This window comes from Lacerta agilis, chromosome 7, assembly GCF_009819535.1.
Source record: "Lacerta agilis isolate rLacAgi1 chromosome 7, rLacAgi1.pri, whole genome shotgun sequence".
Classification (NCBI taxonomy): Eukaryota; Metazoa; Chordata; class Lepidosauria; order Squamata; family Lacertidae; genus Lacerta; species Lacerta agilis.
The window spans coordinates 10,171,188-10,193,459 of record NC_046318.1 but is presented as its reverse complement, the minus strand read 5'-3'; the positions used below and the strand labels follow the sequence as shown (position 1 = coordinate 10,193,459).

The 22,272-nt window shown below is 43.0% G+C and overlaps 1 protein-coding gene across 3 annotated transcripts in view; it reads left to right on the top strand.

Moving 5' to 3' along the window:
* GABBR2 (gamma-aminobutyric acid type B receptor subunit 2) overlaps positions 1-22,006 on the top strand; it is a 261,082-nt gene extending 239,076 nt beyond the window's left edge. Inside the window, exons 14-19 of one of the 3 annotated variants that reach the window (XM_033154359.1) lie at positions 8,971-9,093; positions 10,090-10,314; positions 13,007-13,189; positions 17,138-17,267; positions 21,089-21,206; positions 21,814-22,006. In XM_033154359.1, the coding sequence (XP_033010250.1) occupies positions 8,971-9,093; positions 10,090-10,314; positions 13,007-13,189; positions 17,138-17,267; positions 21,089-21,206; positions 21,814-21,979 (945 nt within the window). In that variant the 3' untranslated portion in view covers positions 21,980-22,006. Of the gene's footprint in view, positions 1-8,970; positions 9,094-10,089; positions 10,481-13,006; positions 13,190-17,137; positions 17,268-21,088; positions 21,207-21,813 lie in introns of those variants that run through there. The other 2 variants (XM_033154360.1, XR_004427003.1) reach the window with 2 other exon arrangements.
* The last annotated feature ends 266 nt before the right edge of the window (positions 22,007-22,272 follow it).

Sequence of the window (22,272 nt, the reverse complement as noted above, 5' to 3'; positions counted from 1 at the left end):
ACATGATCCATCTCTCCTGTGTAAATGCTGGATTTAGATAATAGCAGCGACAGGGAAACACATAGCTTCTGTCGTTATAAACCGGCTGCTTTTCTGTGCTGTTGTTAAAGGGAACTAAATACTGTCCTTTCTTTAATATTGTTGGCATCCATCTGTCATAAGAGACAATGGAGTGTGCCTGTGGGGTGAAGTCAAACTGCTGCATTAGCAGCAGCGAAGTGACCTACCCAGAGGCGCAAGCCTGGGCAGTGTGTGTGGAGGTCCTGGGCTGCCCAGATGACAAGACCCCCTTCTCGGCATCACTGTTGAACACAGTCTACTTTTAAAATAATCAACAAGTCATTGTAAAATTTTAAAAGCTAAGCAGCGAGGAGCCAAATCGTTTTGGTGAAAGAAAAGGGTATAAACTTTCAAGCCACTTCTAGTACTGTTGTGCTTAGTGAACCATTTTTCAGGATTGACTACATCACTATAAATCAGCAGAATTGTGGCACATTTGAAGAGACCTCTTTAAAAGCTTTGAGGGTTTCTTGCTATTGTTACTAAATTTCTCCTGCAATAAATCATTACAAGTTTGCTTTAAAGCAGAGCATAATTCCTGTCCCTTGTTCTCTGTGTTGTTAGTTTAGCAATCACTGGAACATAAGGAACTGCCTCATCCTAGGTCAGACTTTTCTTTCTTTTTTAGAGTGGCTTTAGGAATATTCTCCTTCATATGACAGAGTTGTGTGTAGTCAGTCAGTGTGAAAATACGTCCGGTAGAACTATGTTAAAGGGAATGTGGTATGACATCTGCTGTGAGGGGGGCGGAAGCTAAATTATTTAAGGAAAATGCTGCATAAAGGATTCACTGATCTGAGTGAAACACTAGAGGCTAAACTACCTGCTTTATTCCACTTCTGAGATATTTCTGAAATACCATTGTATACTGAGTTTGCAACAGGGAAATTCACTTTAACAAAAAACAAAGCTGCACTGAAATTAATATATAAAGATTAAAAGCACTAGGAAAATCAGACTACCAGTGGTTTTTTTGTGGGGGTTTTCTACATACCCATCAAATACTTCATAGTTTACTCTTGAAACAAATCAGAGGTTCTTATGACAAATAGGGGAAGGCCAAAAAGCTATGCATATTTGTCACTGGGTGACATGCAACTTTGTGTGACTGAACTTCCCGTCACACAACAGGGCCTCCTGTTTCTCTCCTCCCTCTGCACCTCCAAAATCTGTTGTAAAGGGTTGGGTAATTTTCTGGAGCAGATTTGGGGGTTCAGTGCACGCTGCCCCAAGGCAATGCATATACCGTATATACGTGAGTATAAGCCGACGCAAATATAAGCCGAGGCACCTAATTTGACCACAAAAAACTGGGAAAACTTATTGACTTAAGCATAAGCCGAGGGTGGGAAATGCAGCAGCTACTGGTAAATTTCAAAAATAAAAATAAATACCAATAAAAGGCTTGGAAAGAAAGGGTCTCTTACAGGGAGGGCTCAGGGGGTAAGGGGGGCATATTGTAGGTACATTTCAGGGGGCAAGGGGAATATTTTGGGAAGGTTTTGGGGGGAGGGGGCAGATTCTAGGATGGATTAAGGGGTGCGTGGGGCATATTTAGGAAGGGCATCAGGGGCAAGGGGGCATATTCTGGGAAAGTTTCAGAGTGGGCAGTTTCTAGGGTGGGCAGAGCTGGGATGGGCAGGGGTTAAGAGGGAAGGGTTGGAAAGAAAGGGTCTCTTTACAAGGAGGGCTCAGGGGGAGGGGGCATATTCAGGGAGGAATTAAGGGGGGAGATTCTGGAATGGATTAAGGGGGAAGGGGGCAGATTCTGGGAAGGTTTCAGGGTGGGTGGGGCATATTTAGGGAGGGCATGAGAGGCAAGGGGGCATATTCTGGGAAAGTTTCAGGGTGGGCAGTTTCTAGGGTGGGCAGAGCTGGGATGGGGGCAGTTTCTAGGGTGGGCAGAGCTGGGATGGGCAGGGGTTAAGAGGGAAGGCTTGGAAAGAAAGGGTCTCTTTACATGGAGGGCTCAGGGGGAAGGGGCATATTTAGGCAGGAATTAAGGGGGGAGATTCTGGAATGGATTAAGGGGGAAGGGGGCAGATTCTGGGAAGGTTTCAGGGGTGGGTGGGGCATATTTAGGGAGGGCATCAGGGGCAAGGGGGCATATTCTGGGAAAATTTCAGGGTGGGTAGTTTCTAGGGTGGGCAGAGCTGGGATGGGGGAAGGGGTTAAGAGGGAAGGCTTGGAAAGAAAGTGTTTCTTTACAGGGAGGGCTCAGGGGGAGGGGGCATATTCAGGGAGGAATTAAGGGGGCAGATTCTGGGAAGGTTTCAGGGGTTGATAGTTTCAGGGTGGGCAGTTTCTATGGCGGACTGAGCTGGGATGGGATGGGGGCAAAAGCAACAGGCTCTCTGGGACTGAGCCGGCTCGCGCGCCTGCTCGATGCTCGTCCTCCTGCTCCCGCTGCCACCGTCGCTACCTCTGTTCCTCTTCATGGAGAAGGGACTGGAGGAGGAGGAAGAGGCGATCCTCGCACAGAGCAGTGACTGCTCTGTGCATGGCATCGGAAAGGAAAAAGCATTGAGGAGCACTTTCTCCCTGTTTTTCCCTCCCCAATGCCTTGCGCAGAGCAGGCACAGGATCAGAGAGTCTCAGCGCAGCGGTTCTCCAATCCCTCGGTGCTGTGCGTGCTCTGCGCAAGGCATGGGGAGAGAAAAGCGGCCAGGAACGCTTTCTCCCCACTTTTCCCTCCCCGCAGGACGAGGGATCAGAGAGCAGTCACAGATGCGGGATCGGTAGGGCAGGGGAGACAAGCAGCAAGAAAGGATCCCTTTCTTGCCGCTTGTCCCTCTGCAGCCGCCCGCTTCACCCGAGTATAAGCCGAGGGCGGCTTTTTCAGCCCAAAAAATGGGCTGAAAAAGTCGGCTTATACACAGGTATATACGGTACTGTTTCGAGCTTGGCTTGGAGTTGCATTTTTCAAAACATGCTATGTTATCTCTGGATCAGAGAAATCCAAGTTTACTGGGGAAACCAGCAGGATGGGGGCTTCTTGAGGGAGACACTACTCAAATGAGAGCCCAAACAGCATCAAATACGCATTTAAACTCAAGTGTGGACAAGCCCCGAGTCTGCTGATGAGTAGTGAGGGACTTGTCTAAGGGCCACTTGCTCTCCTCACGGCCTGCCTGGCACCATCCATGCAGCCATAAAGAGTTTGATAATAATTTTTATTAGTTTTCAATTACAATCCAATAATACTCATTATAACAATACCAATTTATAATACAATTACTAATACCAATCATTCAAATACCAAATTATATACTGCAATTTAGATAAGGTGGGCCCCCACGTACAAGAATTGATGGTTTGGTGATTTTATTCTTTATTTCAGCATTCCAAAATCTTACTAATTTCAATGACATTCTGGTCATAATAATAACCCCTTATACAACAACTGCAATATTAATAACTTCTATTTGTGTTGGCACATTAAATGATTTATAAATCTACAAGTGAGGCACCCAAACTATATCCTTGTTCTTCCTGTGTGTGGCAATTATTCTGTCCGTGGTGTTTCTTCCTGTCCTTGTAAAATGTTATATCTATCTTTTCCCGGTTGTTGCTGTTACCCATCATGCCTTGGGCGGAGCTGATATCCCATTGTTGTTCCAGAAATTTCTCCCTCTGTCCTGTGCTTTGTTGTTTTGCAACTTTAACAACAGCTGCAAAAGTCACTCTGTCTCAATAAATAACCTGTTTTCATAATTTTTCCTCTCAACCTTGGAAGAAGATTGTTCTGAGGAACTGCAGATGCCACAAAGAGTTTGTGACATTATTAGGCTAGTAGTAGTTTCTAAGCTTAAACCTACCTCCCACAGGGTTGTTGAGAGAGTATAATTGGTGTGTGCAGGGAGGCAGGGTACTATGTATGTTGGTTTGAGTTCCTTGGAGGAAGGGGGGATATAAAAAAATCCCCTGGTGAATAGTTGAGCTGTGTCTTATTCTTATTGAACCTCATCCTCGGCTACAGTTTCCAGTCCTTGCAATACCCTCACTTAATAGGCCTCTGCAAATGCTACTCCAAATGCCAAATGGGATGGTGAGAAAGTAGTTGTTGGTCCACGATAAGAAAGCAGAATTGCTTTCATCCTTCATTTGAGAAGGCAAATTGGGACTTGATGGTAAATGTAGAATGCTAATGAGACTCGAAGAAGGGTTGGCCATCGGAACAGGAATGTAGTAGCTTGAGGGGGAAACCTTAATTGCTTTTAAATAGGGAAGGCCCTGGCTGAATGAAATTCTAGTTGGAGATATTAAATAACCCCGTCTTCAGATTCATAGAAAAAAAAAACAGGCAAAGCCCCGGAGGATCAGAGAAGGGCAAACAGAATTATATTTTTCAAGGGTGTGAATAAGGTAATTCCATTGTACTAAAGGCCAGCCAGCAGCTTGTCAGCACCCTTCAAGTGGTTAGAACAGATCATGAATCAATTTGAGAGAGGCACATCCCTTGCTTAATAACATAGCCGAGAGCTGGGAGACAAAGTCTGTGTAATACATCTTGATTTCAGCAAGGCATTTGATGGAATAGCAGTTGTTATGCTTAGAAGCACAATATAGCATATTAGGGGCTAGGCAAGAATTACTGTTGGGGGATTGCCCAAACAGTCGAAAAGTCATCTCCAGCCGATTACTCATTAGTGATTCACTGTCAGATTGGCAGGAGGCTATTTCTAGGTGTTATGCCAAAAACTGTTTTTGCCAGTAATATGAGTGAAACACTGTATTTACACAAATTTGCAGGTAACACAGAGCTTGTTTGCCATACTTACCAGGCTCTTTCTGTCAGGTTCTCAGGGCGCACTGTACCGGCTTCTTTGGTACCAGCCCATGACATCAGTTTCAGAGAGGCTTTGGTTGTTTTTTTATGTATGACAACTTTTTATTGCATTGTTAGGATTCTGGGCTGCCCTGGTTACGGCAAATGAGCTAAAGATTTTAACAACAACAAAAAAAGACAACTTGCTTACCAATAACTGAAGTCCTCCAAGGGATCATCTATGTAGCCATCAGCTCTAAATTTGGGGGAGGGGGACTCAGGTTTTGTCTGCTCCTTCTTGAGTGGGCTCACCACCTTGTGGTCCTTATGGTATCCTAGACCCAAGTGGCTCAGGGCTTTGTATATCAACAGGACACACAGCAATGTTTTGTTGCACATCCCACTTTGCCTATTGAGTTCCTACTCCTCCCTGAATGCACACATGGACAGAGCATTCATCCAGGACTGGCATGTATGTGTTCAGGGGTATACTACTCTTCCCATTGAACTTGTTCCATGCAGTTCAGTTGGGAAAATTAAAGTATTGGTCTTGGGTGGGAGAGAAGCAGGATTTTGTTCCACTGCAAGAGGGACCCCAAAATGGAGAACTTTGTTTCTTCAATAAAGAATGGCATGATCCTATGGTCTGAAGAGGCAGAGCTCATGACACGGGGTGAAGCACACCAGCCCCACCACTTCTGCTGCCAAGAGGGAGGCATTCCAGCGCGTTGGAGTTGCCATTCATCTTCCCTGCCCCTGAGAGAAAGCTGGTCTGCAAAACTTTGAGGAGTGCCCCAGCTCACACCAAGTTCGGCGAGGGATAGGGTGTGGCAACAGAAGTGGGCCAGGAGTTGTCAATTCCCATTTCGCCTCAGGTGGCGAGGCAGGATGGGCAAAGAAGAGGAGGCTGCCCTCTGGGTAGGAATGAACTGGCATTGAGTAGAATGTTGCAGGAGTTCCAGCAAAACATGCCACCCACTTTCATCATTACAAAACATAAGGAATTAGATGGAATTTTATGTCGTTTTCAGTAGCTATGTGGTAAAGTTGGGGTTGTTATACCAGCAATGCAGAATCAAGCAACCACTTGTGCCCAGATCCATCATGCTTATAAAAATCAGTGTCTTTTTAAAGAAAAGCCCACACAAGAGAAAATAATAAATTATGGATATATTTTGCTGAGAAATTTTCTTGGTTAGTGGCAGCGATGGGGAAAATATGCATCCACAAGAGATGAATCTATAAATAGCTCTAACAGCATTGTCTCATCTTTAAAACTCAGTAAGTACAACAAAAAAATGTGTCCCTTTATGAAGCTGTTTGAGCAGAGACACAAATGGAAAGGGAAGGCATGTTTCCAGCATAAATAATGTGTGACTATTGCTGACGGGAGGTGGCTCGTATAGAATTTTGTTTAGGAAGCATGTTTCACAACACTTGTAGATGACGTTATACTTTCTTACTTGAATGTTTTAAAAACATGAGTTGGATCCCCCTATGCTTTTTTTGCAGCAGCCTTTTTTGATGTGAAATATCTAGGTCAGCCAAGTGAAAAGCTACACCAGGTTTGAGCTCGTTGTTATTTAAGAAGTTAAAATGGGGTTTGCCACATGTTCTGCATTTGAAGGTTTCTGAAACTCCTGTCAAAGAAACACCACCCTGGTAGATGAATATATATTTGGTCTAAGCATGTACTTGTTTATCTTATCAGAAATCATTGCAGGATGGTTTCGGTTAACTCAATATTACAGGACAGGATTCCCTGTTGGATGAGGATGAGGATGAATGCTGGTGGCTAAAAATATTTCTTAGCAGTGAGGATTTGCAAGTTCTGAGCAAAGTAGATTTCTTTTGGGAAACTGACAACTGTAAGGTATTTAATGTTTTAAGGCTTTGCTGGAGCAGGATAAATGTGAAAACCCAAAGTTCATGTTTTGGCAGTTTAGATTAGCAAAAAAGCAAAGTCTTCCTGGGAAAATGAACAATGGTGGAGTTCAGTGCTGAAATCCAGTAAGTTTGGGGAACGACAGCATTGCCAGGTTGCAACCCAGATAACTCATTTTTAACCTTCAGTTGTCTGACTACAGTAAGATACATTGCTACTACAGTCATAACTCATGTTGCGTACGCTCTGTGTTGTGTACGTTCGGGATACGCACTCCCGCACCCTAGAAGTGTTTTCCGGAGCATGCGGGAGCGCGTGCGACCGCTGGATGCGCAGAACGCTTCTGCGCACTTCGTGCAGGAGCGCTCAAATCGCACAACTTCCGTTTTGGGGTGTTTTTTTTTACGTGCGTTTGAGTTACGCACGCCCGCGTTACGCACGGCGACCCAGAACGAATCGCGTGTGTAACCCGGGGTTCCACTGTACTGTACCTGACCTGCTAAAGTCATCAGGACTTCTATCTTTGCCTACATCCGTTTGAGATTCAAAATTCTCCAGATTGCAACAATTAGTAACCCTTAATCTGTGGAGGGGCAGGGAGAATAGGACTTGATGTACAAGTTGTGCTTTTCACAGCAAGCTAATATGTGTGTGGGGGGGGATAAGCCATTGAAGCTTTTCCCCATCAGTTTTATTTCCATCCGTGGGGAGGGGGAAAATATCTCAGATGCTACTATTAAAGGCACCAGTGCAGGAATATTAAAAGTAGCGACCCTGGTCTTCTCCGTTCTGTGCCTTGGCTCTTCCATGCTCCATTTGGGCACCTCTGTAACCTTTCCTCTTCAAGTGGCTCACTCTCTCATATGCTTCTTTTATTAGCTTAGTCTGAATGGTGGGCACTGAGAGTAGACTGCATTTTCTAACGTGCTTCCCTCCTGCATTATCACAAACTTCAGTGTAATTTTCTTGGCATCTAGAAGCAGGAGATGCTCTTTCCTCTGAATAGCTTGTGAGAATTGTTGTATGGGATGGGAATGTGGACACTTTGAAGCACAAAATCTGGAAATCATTTACAAAAGAAAGTTTGAGATTGCCTAATTGGGGGGGGGGGGGGCTGTGAGAAATCCCAAGCGGCTGACAACTAAAAGCCTCAGCAGATTTGCAAGTAATTGGAGTAAGCGTTATATTTGGGAATGACAGCCTAACATGAATTCACTCCCATGCAGAGCTGCTGAACACAGTATTCAAAAACTGCTGCCAGTGTCAGAGATGCTATCAAGTTCCAGAAGAGCTTACGAAGCTTCATCTTCAGCAGAGGCTAAGAGATCCTCAAGTTTTGAAGGAGAAAACACAAAGGGCATTTTACTTGCTATATATTAAAAGAATAGCCAGTGTTTCAAATATATCATCATCTTTCTGCTGGGTGTTAATTCTCACATTATCAAAATGTACAAAAGAAGAGTTGGTGGTGCGCAGCTAATGATATCATCAGAAAATTCATCATAATTTTATCTTTTCACCAGAAAATTTATCATAATTTTAACTTTTCATCAGAAAATTTTATCATCCATAACTCATGATTATAAACCTATTAAAACTTCCAATTAATTATATCATGCTTAATACATCCATAGCTGCAGTTTAATTTGTTTTATGTCTGTTCCAATGCAATATAATGTCCAGATTTTTGTACTGGTGAAGCCATCATCTTCTAAACTTTTCGGTTTAAAATACATTATACAAAACCACTAGCAAATTCCTCTTACTTCTTTGCATGCCTGGTACAAAATAGTAATTTATAAAGTGAGTTATGCATCAGAAAATCCATCTCTACCATGATCCCTTAGGCAAAGCACCCACCGTCACTCTCAAACCACCCCAACCTGTAAAAAGAGGATAACAAGATAAACCAACTTTGCAATGTATATGAAGTGCTATGAACGTTGTAAAAGTGCCTTATAAATGCTAAATAATATTGCTGCATTGAGGACCTTCTAATATTTTATTTTAAAATATAATTTATGACAAGGACAGAAGCTTACGGTAATATGAGTGACGGGTGTACAGTTCAGTGTGGTATTTTACTTGAGCAGTGTAGCATGGGCCTAAGAACCTGCTTCCAATTCATTATCATTTTCCAGCCCCTAGATTTCTGCCTCCAACAGTCTCCGGCCTGACTACAATATTCATTTTTCATGTATATAAGCTCAGGGATAAAGTCCTTTTTTCTCTTCTCTTCTCTTCTCTTTACTTGCAGCCTGATCCTGCAGGCCGAGATATTTCTATTCTTCCCATTTTGGAACACTGTGAAAACACTCACATGACCATTTGGCTTGGCATTGTTTATGCCTACAAAGGCCTACTCATGGTAAGTCTAATGGTAAGTGTAGCTCAGAGCCAGTATGGTGTCATGATAGAATGGTGGACTAGGGAGTGGAGAAACCTAAATGAAAACCCCAACTTGGCCACAAAGCCTACTGGGGCACTTTCAGTTTTATTTACGTTGTCCTAAAATGGCTAAAATGTTAGGTTACTATTTTGCTCAAATGAAATTAAAACCCAAAGTTGTAATGGTAATGTAGATAGAGACTACGGACTCCTCCCTCATGAGGAAGGCTGAGTTGAGTGAACCATTTATCATCATGTATTCCATACTCTCCCGTGTCATTGATAAGCGTGGGCTGGTGTCTGTTTTGAAATGATGACAGCCTTTTAAGTGCCCTGCAGCCAGCTGAAAAAGTAGGCTGTAACCTCTGAGAGTTGATGCCATGTTCTTATGGGTTACTAGCAAAAAAATTGATTGATAAATATTTTAAATAGCTCCAGCTTAATACAAATGCCCAGGTATATTTAAAGTAGCAAGTGCAACTCTTTTAAAATAAATGAGCCTTTTAACCATTTATCATAATTAAGTCATTTTACCAATACCAAACAGGTTTATCTCCCATATCATCTCTCCTAGCCATAAGAGAAGACCCTGGAAATGTAGTTTAAGTGCCCCATGCTTGCACCCACATCACTCAATATCACACCTGTAATTCATGCCCAAGTGGTTAGGGGTGGATTGTGTAATTATATACCTCACAAGCAACCGCCCCTCCCCCCCCCATTAAATTAAATACTACTGGGCTAAATCCAGCCAGAGCTAAATAGTTTCAGTTATTTCAATGAGAGGTAGAGTATGGGATCACTTGGTGGAAGTTAAATGTGCTTAACTTTGCCTGGATCTTGCCCTGTCTTGCATTCGTCAACATAAGCTGCTTAAAGCAGAATGCAGATAGATAGAAATAGAACACTTTTGATGTCTGGTATGCAAACCTATCACTGTTCTTTTTGTGTTAACAATCATCACTTCCTTTTCTCTTTCTAATTTCAGCTATTTGGTTGCTTTTTGGCTTGGGAGACTCGAAATGTGAGCATTCCTGCTCTGAACGACAGTAAATACATTGGCATGAGTGTTTACAATGTGGGCATCATGTGCATTATTGGAGCTGCTGTTTCCTTTCTCACACGGGACCAGCCCAATGTTCAATTCTGCATTGTGGCACTAGTCATTATATTTTGTAGTACTATTACGCTCTGCTTAGTCTTTGTTCCTAAGGTAAGCACATTGACTCATTATGGGTCTGTTATCTGCATATAATTTTTGTAGGACTATTAAATTCACTCCTGCACTGGGAAATTCTCCTGCACAAGTCCCACTGAACTGAACTGGAACAGCAAAAGGACATGGTTGCTCACTGGATTGTGCCCATGATTCTTAAAGTGTAAGTTGAGAGCCAGCGTGGTTTTAGTGGTTACAGTGTTGGTCTAAGGCTGGTGAGACTTGAGTGAAGCTTATACAGTGGCTTTGCACCAGTCATTGCATCTCTCAGCATAATCTGCCTCTCTCAGGATGGTTGTGAGAATAGAATGAGGGAAGGGGTCCACGTCTGCCATCTTGAGTTCCATGAAGGAAAAGTGAAATATCACCTTCCTAAAGATATGCAGTTATTCCGTCAGGTAGTTACCCTGGTCCCTCCAGATCTGTCTAGAACTGACAGAGCAAAGCTTTGTCTAGGCAGTATCACTTGTGGGGACTGGTTATCTATGAATAAATTGCACATAAGAATCTAGATGTCAGAGAGAAGTTTCTTTTCTTTTTTTAATACATATTTGTAATACAGTCATACCTTGGATCCCGAACGCCTTGGTACTCTGACGTTTTGGCTCCCGAACGCCGCAAACACAGAAGTGAGTGTTCCAGTTTGCGAACGTTTTTTGGAACTCAAACGTCAGACAGAGCTTCCGCGGCTTCTGAGAACATTTTGGAAGTCAAACGGACTTCTGGAACGGATTCCATTCGACTTCCACAGTATGACTGTAATACAATATATAAATGTGAATATTTATAAAAGTATACATACAGAAATAGCCAGCATTATTAGATACAAAAAATATAGGTACATTTTCCCAGTATCACATAGGGGTTTACTTCATCCTGCATTTTCCCATGGGGGGGGGGGAGAATGCAAACTCAATTTTTCAATTAAAAATATTGTTGCTTTGACTCCCTTCCCTAACCATATTTGTAGCTTTAACCGTTTGGGCTTTATCCCAGATTTTAATTGATCATTGCTCTATCTTTGCCATTTCTGGATTTTTCCATGCCTGAGCTATGGCTATTCAGGATGCAGGAAGTAAATGAAGGATCATTTCCTGATCCTTTCAGGGAAAGGATTCTAGCCTGGCCTTATCCATGACATGCTGGCTTTGGGTGTTTGTTATTCAGTCTTGAACCCCCACCTGTAATCTTCAGTGGCACAGCTGGAACACACCTCAGGGAGAGCTAGGTCTAAGAGACAGCAGAAGCAGCACGTATAATGGGCAAAAAAAGTGCTCAGGCACAGAACTTTAAAGCACAGACCTGTGCCTAGAAACATGGCGCAAAAAGAAGTCTGGATGAGCCCTTAGGAAAGTGGCTCCACAGCTCTGTCCCACCACATAATGTCGCTAGAGAGAGCCATGGTGATTTCCCATTATTGTGAAAGATCAGGTTTTCACAATTAACATTGCTGTTAGCTTACTAAATTGGATAATATTTTATTCATGCGTGGGCAAATTATTTAAAGGCTGAGATGAATACTATTACTTCATATCCTCCTAATGTTGTGGCTCAGGTGCTAGACCAGCCTGAAAACAGCGATGGGCTAGATATGGGCCAACAAATTGATGCTAAATCCTAATAAGATTGAGATGTTATGTGTTCCAAGATATTGATTCCGGGAGGTGGGAATATGGGCAGGGCTTTTTGGCTTTTTTGGCCCTGGAAGAAGCAGGTCTATATTTTGGGAGTACTCCTAATATACATATCAATATATCGATAGAGAGACCCACTCCATTCTTTAATTGTAAATTGTTTAAACTAATTTTGATATTCTTTCCAGTAGCACCTTAGAGACCAACTGAGTTTGTTCTTGGTATGAGCTTTCGTGTGCATGCACACTTCTTCAGATACACTTCACACTTCTTCAGGTATCTGAAGAAGTGTGCATGCACACGAAAGCTCATACCAAGAACAAACTCAGTTGGTCTCTAAGGTGCTACTGGAAAGAATTTCCTATTTTGTTTCGACTATGGCAGACCAACACGGCTACCCACCTGTAATTTTGATACTGTCGCTTTACATTGTTGTAACCTGCCCTGAGGTCTTAGGGTGTGTAATAAACTTTAATTAATAAATAATAATGAATCTACAAAGTCCATCTATTTGGGCTGAAACACTTACCCACATTTGGTATATGAATGGAATTTTCTAATCTCTTTGGCCAAAGTTTACTAAATTATCTCAATACTGAAGAAGGCAACTCTAAAAGGAGAAATGGAATTGGGGGGGGGGGGGGTTAAAAGTTGTTTTCAGATCCATTCAAATATTACCTTCCAGGGGAGGTTTGGAAGCCACAGGCATTATTTCTGCATTGCATCAGTAATGTCAGAAATTTGCGATTCCTAGGAGAAGTCTAGTTTCCTGGAGGTCTGACACTAGTGTGGGAAGAAGCCATATCAGCAGCCCCTTACACATTATTTTGAGCTTCTAACATTAGCTAAGCAGCATGTTAAGGTGCCTTTGCTAAATTATGGGAAGTGGTTAAATAGTTTTAGCTCGCATGGATGATAAAATTGGCAAGGTTGCTACTGAAGACTATGCCTCAAATCCAGCATTACACATTTAAATGCACATTCAATAACATTTTTTGGGGCACAGATACACAAAAATAAAACGAGATATTCTTCAACGTTTCTGCAACTTTTAGCTAATCACACTGAGAACAAATCCAGACGCTGCCACCCGAAACAGAGGACTCCAGTTCACTCAGAACCAGAAGAAAGATGACTCAAAAACATCAACATCAGTCACCAGTGTCAACCAGGCCAGCACATCGAGGTTGGAAGGCCTACAGTCAGAAAACCACCAGCTGAGAATGAAAATAACAGAGGTATTGCCAAGTGTGTGTTCTGGGTTAAGACTGTTCTGTCTTGTGGGCATTGCATGTATTCTCAATTTGCAAGGCCATGAAGCTATCTGAAACTCAAGAGTCAAAACAGGTGAGACATGAGAGGTACATGACTGGATCTCTCAATGTTTTGCTTTGAAACCCAAATTGGATCCAGTACAGGGCAGGAGTGTGGAGGGAGTTTGACAATTTCTCCCATCTAAATTGCTTCTTCCCCAATGATGTTCTCACTGTGGTGGGGAAATGTTCTGTGTTTGCGGCAAAAAAATCCCTTAATTTCACATATACACTTCTGGAGGGGTCAAACTGGCAGTGGCTGACCAGGAACAACACCTTGGGGTTGTAGCAGTTGTAGCTCAATGAATATTTGACCCAGTGTGAGGCAGCTGTGAAAAAGATGAATTCCATGCTACAGATCGATCATTGGGAAAAGAATTAGAAATGAACTTGCCAGTATCATAATGGCACCATACAAATCTATGGTGTGACTGCATATGGAATGCTCTGTGCAGATCTGATCACCTTACCTCAAAAAGTTTATTGAAGAGTTGAGAAAGGTTCAGAAAAAGGGCAAACGAAATGATCGAAGGGATGGAACAACTCTCCTGTGAGGGAAGGTTTAAGCATCTGGGACTGTGTAGTTAAAAGGATACATGATAGAAGTTTATAAGAATTATGCATGACATGGAAAGACATGGACTAGAAGAAGTTGTGACTAGTCTCATAACACTAGAATTTGTGGGCATTCAATGAAGCTGAATGAAGTTTCGGGGCAATGTGTTCTAGGTTATAGCTGGGGCACCTGCTCTCACATAACTGCTTATTAATTGGAGCAGAAAGTTAAGCACATTTGGATCCCACTGTTCTTACATCCCTCTTGCTGAACTCAATGTGATGTAAAATACTGATATCTAGCCAGATTACACTCTAATTCAGCTGTACTGAGTGTTGGTGTCCCAGGAAAGAAAAAGGGAGAGGGGATCACTATAGTATGAGTTTTACTGTCATCTCTCCGCTACGAACCTGTGGGTTTGATGTGAAAACTTCTGTTTTATCTCTTTGAAAAGATGTTGCTTTTTCAGCTCACCTAGACCCTTTCATCTTAGATTAGAACATGTACTCTTTTTTAATTAGATCTGCCACCTTTTAAAGTATACTTGTTACGTAATTCTATCTCCTTTATTTATCCCTTTATGGAAGTGAGCTGTTCCAAGTTTCTAGGCAGGAGTGGGCCCCTACCACATGCTTGGCATTTCACTGCGTGCAAACCTACCTATTTGTTTCCATCCACCCAAAGGAAAGGATGCAGTCTGCATTTGTCGTTATTGCTGAAGGCACATTTGCAGATTTTTTTAATTTCTAAAACAGCTCTTTTGCACATAGCTGCTCCTGCACAAAACAGCTGTATTAAAAACAGGTTCAGGAGGCTGGAAAAGAAAGGTAGAAGGAAGCAGAAGCCTTTGCAACTCCAAATCCTGATTCAGAGCAACACATATATACAGTGGTGCCTCGCAAGACGAAATTAATTCGTTCCGCGAGTCGTTTCATATTGCGAAAATTTCGTCTTGCGAAGCGCTGTTTCCCATAGGAATGCATTGAATTTTTTGTCTTGCGAGTCACCTAAAAAATTGCAAAAACCTTTCGTCTAGTGAGTTTTTCGTTGCGCGAAGCATTCGTCTTGCGAGGTACCACTGTACCAGAGTTGCACAAAATAGCACTAAAAAAGGATGCTCTTTTGTGCAAAGCTTGTATTTCAAAAATAAATTAAAAAGGTGTGTACATACCTGCATACAAATACCTGTTTGCATACCTAAAACAGACCTCAGGCTTCCTGGCCTGGAGCACACAAACACACATTTTTAAATAATTTTTGACTGCTGTTTCGTGAAAATCTGGTAGATTGAAAAACTTGTATTTCATAATTTAAAATGGAGGTTTAAAAGGGTGTGTGTGCACAGGTAAGCAAATGCCTACCTGCCCACAGAGGACCTCAGATTTCTGGAACTTATAGTGGGCAAGGAATAGCTAACTAATCAAGAGGGTGGAAAACAACCCTCTGTAAAAATACTTTCCAACAAGCACTGCCCACTAGTGTCGAGAAGAAACATCGAAAAGGATTTCAGAGGCATAAAACTGAATGGGCTCTTATGTGCATGAAACCACATAAATGGGCACATACAAGCAGTGGCTCGTGTGCTCATTAAGGCCCTGCTGTGGACAGAGCCAGAGACTGCTACTGCCATTTATTTCCACTGCTGTCACCAAGATGAGGGAGAGGGCAAGTGAGAGTCAACCTACACATGAAGTGCAAAATATTCTTTAAGGAACATTTAAGTGCTTTAAGGAAGGGATGTTTTTTTTGGAAACCTCTGGACTTAATGACTGCCTTATCTCCTCCATTTTTGGAACCTGGACAGAACAGTAGACTCATTATTGTGGCTGAACCCCCAGGAGATGCACACTTTGCCAAAATCCCATTTCCTCATAGGATAGCCAGGAAAGAAGATAGAGAAGTTTTTTGTGGGACAGGAAATCCAGGCACCATCCATTCCTTTAGAATCAACCCAGTAAACACTGTTTTAAAAACACGAGCTGGCAATACAGGCTGTGTGGTGAAGGATTTCAAACCTCGGAGCGTTATTTCGATTTTATTTTTACTTCAGAGGGAGCATGCTCCCCTTTATGGTTGAAAATTTGTGAGGAGGTGGAATATTGCAAAAAGCATCAGAGCAAAGCTGTGACACTTTAAAAGTTGAGAAATGTGCTCTGTTCCTCACACGAAGGAGCATATGAGAGAGGTGTTCAGGAGCATCACAGGGAAAAAAAGTATCTGCCTGTGCCCTAGAAAGATTTCTCAGAGCAGAATAAAAGAGAGCTCTGAGAGATTTCTTAAGAAGTTGTTTTCTTTTGAAGACTTATGACTGTTCAGAATTGAAAGGGCTTACTATGGATGACGGATGACATAGGATTCCCAAACAGAATCTCTGTGCGATGAGAAGCCTTTGGGTGTCTGTTGCAGCTCTCAGTTCTGTCAGCTGCTACAGCCACCTATGAAGCATCCTCTCATCCTTTTCTCAACGCCACTGACCAGCCACCCAGCCACCCTTGGTGCTTCCCATGTCTCTAGAAGTTGGCTACTATTGGAGCAAACCGGCAGCAGCACTGCAAGACAAGCGCTAAAACTGGCACTTACCTACAATTACAGTATTGTTTTTTTTTTTTAAAGGCATGGCCTTATCAGCAACCTAATAAACATGACAAATGATGAAAAGGAATTCATCAGTGCGGATGGAGTAACATCTGCAGGCATCATAGAGAGTTGCTGCTTTTGGCACGCAAAGGCTGAGGATGCATTTAGAACCGATAGGAAATTAGCTACGCACAAATAAAAGCATACGCTCAAAGTGTAGTTATAGGAGTGTTTTAATACACCACATAGGTATGGGGGGGTACATGTGTGCTGATTTCCCCCTACATTTGGATACCATGTGCAAAGGGGTCCATTTTTTTCCAGTGACACATCTGTGGACACCGTACCAGTCAGGGGCACCATCTTCGTAAGCACTTTGGGGGAGCCCAATGTGACGTGCCGACATCATGTTTGTGATGTTGCTTGATGTCCTGACGTTGCTCCGTGCCCAGCCTCAACAATGGGGGAGCGGCCCCCTGGAAAAAAATAATTAAGGGGCCCCACAATGCTTCAGCCCCCTGGAGCCGCTGCCTGTGGTATCACTGAATTACAGAGGACACTTTTGCCTGTCTAGGTGCCCAGAAATGTGTTAGAATAACTAACTACAACCTTTATGCATGATTGGGAGGGAACCGCACAGAGGAGAAAAATAACTTTGGTCCATAAGATTGCAAGAAAAGGCAATGAAACCTGCTTGTAAAACATGTTAATGCTATTGTAACATGCTTTTCTTTTAACAGTTGGACAAAGCTTTAGAAGAAGTCACTATGCAGCTTCAAGACACCCCTGACAAGACAACATATATTAAGCAGAACCACTATCAGGAGCTCAATGACATCCTCAGTATACGGAACTTTACAGAAAATAAAGGTAGGGAAGAACAACAACTACTACTTTATTATTTATACCCCACCCATCTGGCTGGGTTTCCCCAGCCACTCTGGGCAGCTCACAGCATATATCAGAACATACTAAAACATCAGAAATTAACAACTTCCTGATACAGGGCTGCCTTCTAAAAGTCAGATAGTTGTTTATTTCCTGGACATCTGTTGGGAGGGCGTTCCACAGGGCGGGCACCACTACCGAGAAGGCCCTCTGCCTAGTTCTCTGTAACTTCACTTCTCGCAGTGAGGGAACCGCCAGAAGGCCCTCAGAGCTGGACCTCAGTGTCCGGGCCAAACAATGGGAGTGGAGACGCTCCTTCAGGTAATACTGGGCTGAGGCTGTTTAGAGCTTTAAAGGTCAGCACCAACACTTCGAATTGTGCTCGGAAATGTACTGGGAGGCAATGAAGTTCCTTTAGGACCGGAGTTATATGGTCTTGATGGCCACTCCCAGCCACCAGTCTAGCTGCCGCATTCTGGATTAGTTGTAGTTTCCAGGTCACCTTCAAAGGTAGCCCCGTGTAGAGCTCATTGCAGTAATCCAAGCAGGAGATAACCAGAGCATGCAACACTTTGGCGAGACAGTCTGTGGGCAGGTAGGGTCAGTCAGCTAGCATTGTATGCATGAGGTATTTTGGGATAGAGTGAAGTAGATTTGACAACAAATCCTTTGTCAAAACCACATTTTCTCCTTTTCCCATGTTTCTCCTATTTCCTTATCCCTGTCTACGATATACTCCAGGAAATGAAATACTGGCAGTGGGTGGCTGGTATCATGAGGAGACATGAGGAGTGTTGATTGGGGGTGGGGAAGAGAAGCTGGCCCTCCAGCTTTCTAATGTTGACCATACGGACCTAAGTTTCTCTTAAGCCACTGTCAACTCTTCTATAAATCACTGCATATTTACTATCTCCATTAACAAGCATAGGTGTGTGACCTGTTGCTGCCTACCTAACACAGAACCTAAGAAGGAAACACCAGGTTTTCACCAGACATTTCCCACACACTCAAAACTTACCTTCACCTTCATGAAATCCGGGGGGGGGGGGGCTTGTGCCTTTGCAGAATTGCAGAGTGCATAGTTTCCTAGTAACTTAGCAATGGCAGAAAGTACCATATTGGCCCGAATACAATCCTCACTTTTCCCCCCAATTCCGACCATGGAAAGTTAAAGTGCGGCTTAAATGGCTTTTACAATATCGCTGCTGAAACAGACATACGGTAAAACGGAACGGGTTTGAGTGCCTGCGGAATTTTAAGGGAGCGGCTTATATTTGGGTGTGGCTTATATTCGGGCCCATACAGTATAGAAGAATTGGTGGTGAGAGAAACTGAGAAGTTGATAGGCTCTGGAGGCACTTTATAGACAAGGGAGAGATTGTTGTCAGTCATATGAACATTGTAGTTAATGGGGTCAAAATTGAAATTTTGGTCATCCCTGCAAAAGAAGGAAACAAACCCTTCACACCAGCATTGTTTTTTCCCAGTTGATCAGAATTTTATTGATTCCCCAACCCAAACCGCCCTGTATTTAGATAAGATTCTACATTGATGTAGCTTCTTGGGGACTGTGCAGTATGTGGGTGCCATAATCAAAACTTCAAAACAGAAGATTGTGTGTGGTTTTCGCGTTTGTTCATTCACACTAAGCCATGGTTTGGCTTAGTGTTACATGCGAACCAGGCCATGGTAAGCTCCCAAACTGGCAAAGTTTTATAGCTTACTGGTGTATGAAAGTCTAAAATGGCAGAGTACAGTTTGGAATTGCTGATCTGCAGCTACTTTCTCTTCTCTCCTACCGATCTGAAACAGCAAAATGTGAGCCTCATCGAACAGGCCTCACATGACTCTAGTATACCGTTCTCTGAAAAGAAATGTCTAAGATAGCCAGCCTCTAGAAGCCATTTTGGGCCTGCTCTGTGCATCTGCTGCGTCTTTTCTTCCCTGTATAGCAACTCCGTTTCAGCATATTCTTTAGGAGTAATCTAATGCCCTGAATTATGGAATGGGGGTGAAATATTCAAGTAGCCTTTGCTGTGTAGCTTCCTTTCTTTTCAGTGGGTCTTACCAAGGGCTCCTGGGCAAGTCCAGAAACAGGGGTACTCGTTCTCCCTGCCTTGCTCCCCACACCACCATGCTAGAGTAAAGGGGGGGGTTAAGTGAGCCTGGTTTACTTTGGAAATCTTTTAAAGGGTAACTGGTGACAGGACAGAATGTTTATCTTTGCAGAGTTACTTTGAACGTGCGTTAAAATAGACAATGCCGCTGTAAATAGATCTGAGGTTTTTGGGACGAGGGAATAATGAACTTTATTTTAATGTGACATGGTTTCAGATAAAGGGGCTGTGTAGTACTGTGATGTTTCATGCAGGAATCTGACATATAGGTAAATAACAAGGCATCCAAAGAACTTGCACTGTTAAAGGAGGGAGTTGAAACTTATATGTCCATTGGCAAGGATGAAGGCGGGGCATTATTATTATTATTGAACCTGGTCTCTCCTGGGTAATTGTGCAGTTTCACAAACTGTGCCTCTAGTTGCAGGACTGCTGTCTGCAGCATACGGTGGCATCCAGCAATACAGTCTTGTTCTAAATTACAAAATGCTTAATGGTGCTTTGGTGGGATTTTGTTTTACTGTCTAGCTGATTGAAAAAAAAATGTATTTATTGTTTTATTGCCATAGGACCATCAGGGTGCATGGTATAGAGAAGAGGGATTGGGAGCCACACAGAACAAAGCAGGAAGTGGCCCTAGTTGGCTGCCAAAGGTGTTGCTTATAGCCCTTTGGGAGCAGTGAAGTCCAAGAGTGAGATTGTGTTTGGTTTGCAGCATCTGGAACAAACCCAGGATTTCAGACATATTTCTAAACACAGAAATGTCTAGGTCTTGAATAATTCAGTTGTGTTTTCCTAGAAGAGAGAGTGCTGTTTTGACTTTGGGTCTTATGTCTTCAAGCTGTCTGCTTGCTTTAAAGTCTAGGAGATGCAGAGGTTCCTGAGGGTAGCACTGCAGCCACCACAGGTTGGTGGCAGGAATTGCCGGAAGGAGGTGTACAAGATGCCATCCAATGGTCTTGGGGACTGCACTCCAGATTTGTGTAGGATTTGCTCCTTAGCTTTTTCTTCTCCCAGAGATACCTCACAAGGCAAGGCAGCACAGGGCTCTGCATAGACATGTACAGGATTGCACTGTGTGTGTTGCACCTACCACCTTCACTGTGCTTTGTAGAGAGCTCTTCTGGGCTAGGTGGAGAACTGTTGTGCATTGCTGTGTGCAAGGGATCAGAACTTCATCCAGTCACTTGTACAACAGCAATTTTGTTTTGGGTGGTGGCAGGAAAGACAGACGACCTGCCTTTTGGAACTGGGAACAGAGAAGAAGTGACAGTGTCCCTCCAGAATTTCTCACCAATGGAGAGATTTGCCAATAATTGGGGGTGGGGTGGGGGTGCAAGAAAAACCATGTATGTTTCAAAATTTTTAAAATCTAATTGATGGTTGAGGATATTATTGGATGCTGTGAACTAACCATCTGTTGTCAGGGTCATATTTTTATATTTTGCATTATTTTAAAACATCTAATTGGTCTGGGGAAATCAGCCATATGGGCGGGGTATAAATAATAATAAAAATTATTATTATTATTAAATGGTGTGTTTCTTAGCTATCACAAGGATTCAGTAGATTCAGTAAGTAAGTTTAGAAGCACTGTGGTAGATTACAGAATCATCCTTGAAACTCTGGAAAAAGAAATTTACTTGGAAAAATGATAACATAAGACATTTTTCTCCCTTTTTCTAGATGGTGAAAAAGCTGTATTGAAAAACCACCTTGATCAAAATCCGCAAGCCCAGTGGAATACGACAGAGACCTCCAGAACAAGCAAAGACTTTACAGAAGATATCAATTCCCCAGAACAGTAAGTAGCATGGTTCTTTCTTGTTACATGGTCACAAGAACTGGGGTTGCTTCCTCAGTCCTTAGCATTTCTTGTTAAATCTGTGCATCGCTTACTGACAAAATTATGTCTCAAAGAATCCTTTGAGATACAAGCTAACGGTTGTCACTGTGCCCTTGGTCTTTCTGAGTAAAATGTTAATCATTCGAACACATACATATTTATGGCAAGATTTAGTAAAACAAAATCTTTTGTAATTTGGGGGCCTTGTTAACGGTGCCCCCAGCCGACTCTGGAGACCTGAAGTGCTGGTTTTCAAGCATGGTGACATTTCTGTGTTATGTACAAAATAATGCTGGGCTTGGGTGGCTAGCAAGCAAGTATTTAGCTTTACAAAAGAGAAACGCGAAGACCCAAGGCCTCACAGTGGTTTGTTAAGAAAGAAGCGGCATTATAACTTGGGTGTATTGCTTTTGCTTGTTCCATGGGCTATTTTGTCAGGCCGACCACTGAATTTATTTGTGGTTGTAAGGCATCTCACAAACGAGGGACACTTTGTCAACAGCCTGCTAGCAAAGCCCTTGCTCCATTTCCTTCATGTTCATCTTTCTCCTTTCTGCCTTTGCAGCATACAGCGTCGACTCTCCTTACAACTGCCCATTCTCCATCATGCCTATTTGCCATCAATAGGAGGGGTCGATGCCAGCTGTGCCAGTCCATGCGTCAGCCCCAGCGCCAGTCCACGGCACCGGCACGTACCGCCATCTTTCCGTGTGATGGTCTCTGGCCTGTAGGAGGACCAGAGCTCCGTGAACTTGCTTTTGGTACTCAATGGCTGGACCGAACGTCTTGTGTGAAACTCTTGCCTTCTACATACTCCTTACTCTTAGCACAGAGGAACTAGTTTTACGAGGCCATCGTCAAGGGAAGACCAGCTCCACTGCTGTGGGAAAGCATGTGAAGTGGAGAGGGTCACCCGGAGGTTTGAGCTGTAGCCTTACTTGTGGACGTTTTTATTTCTTCGTGAGGAAAGTCAGCAAACCCATGTTTCTTCCCAGATTTCCACAGAGGCCAGGGTGGCTGGCAA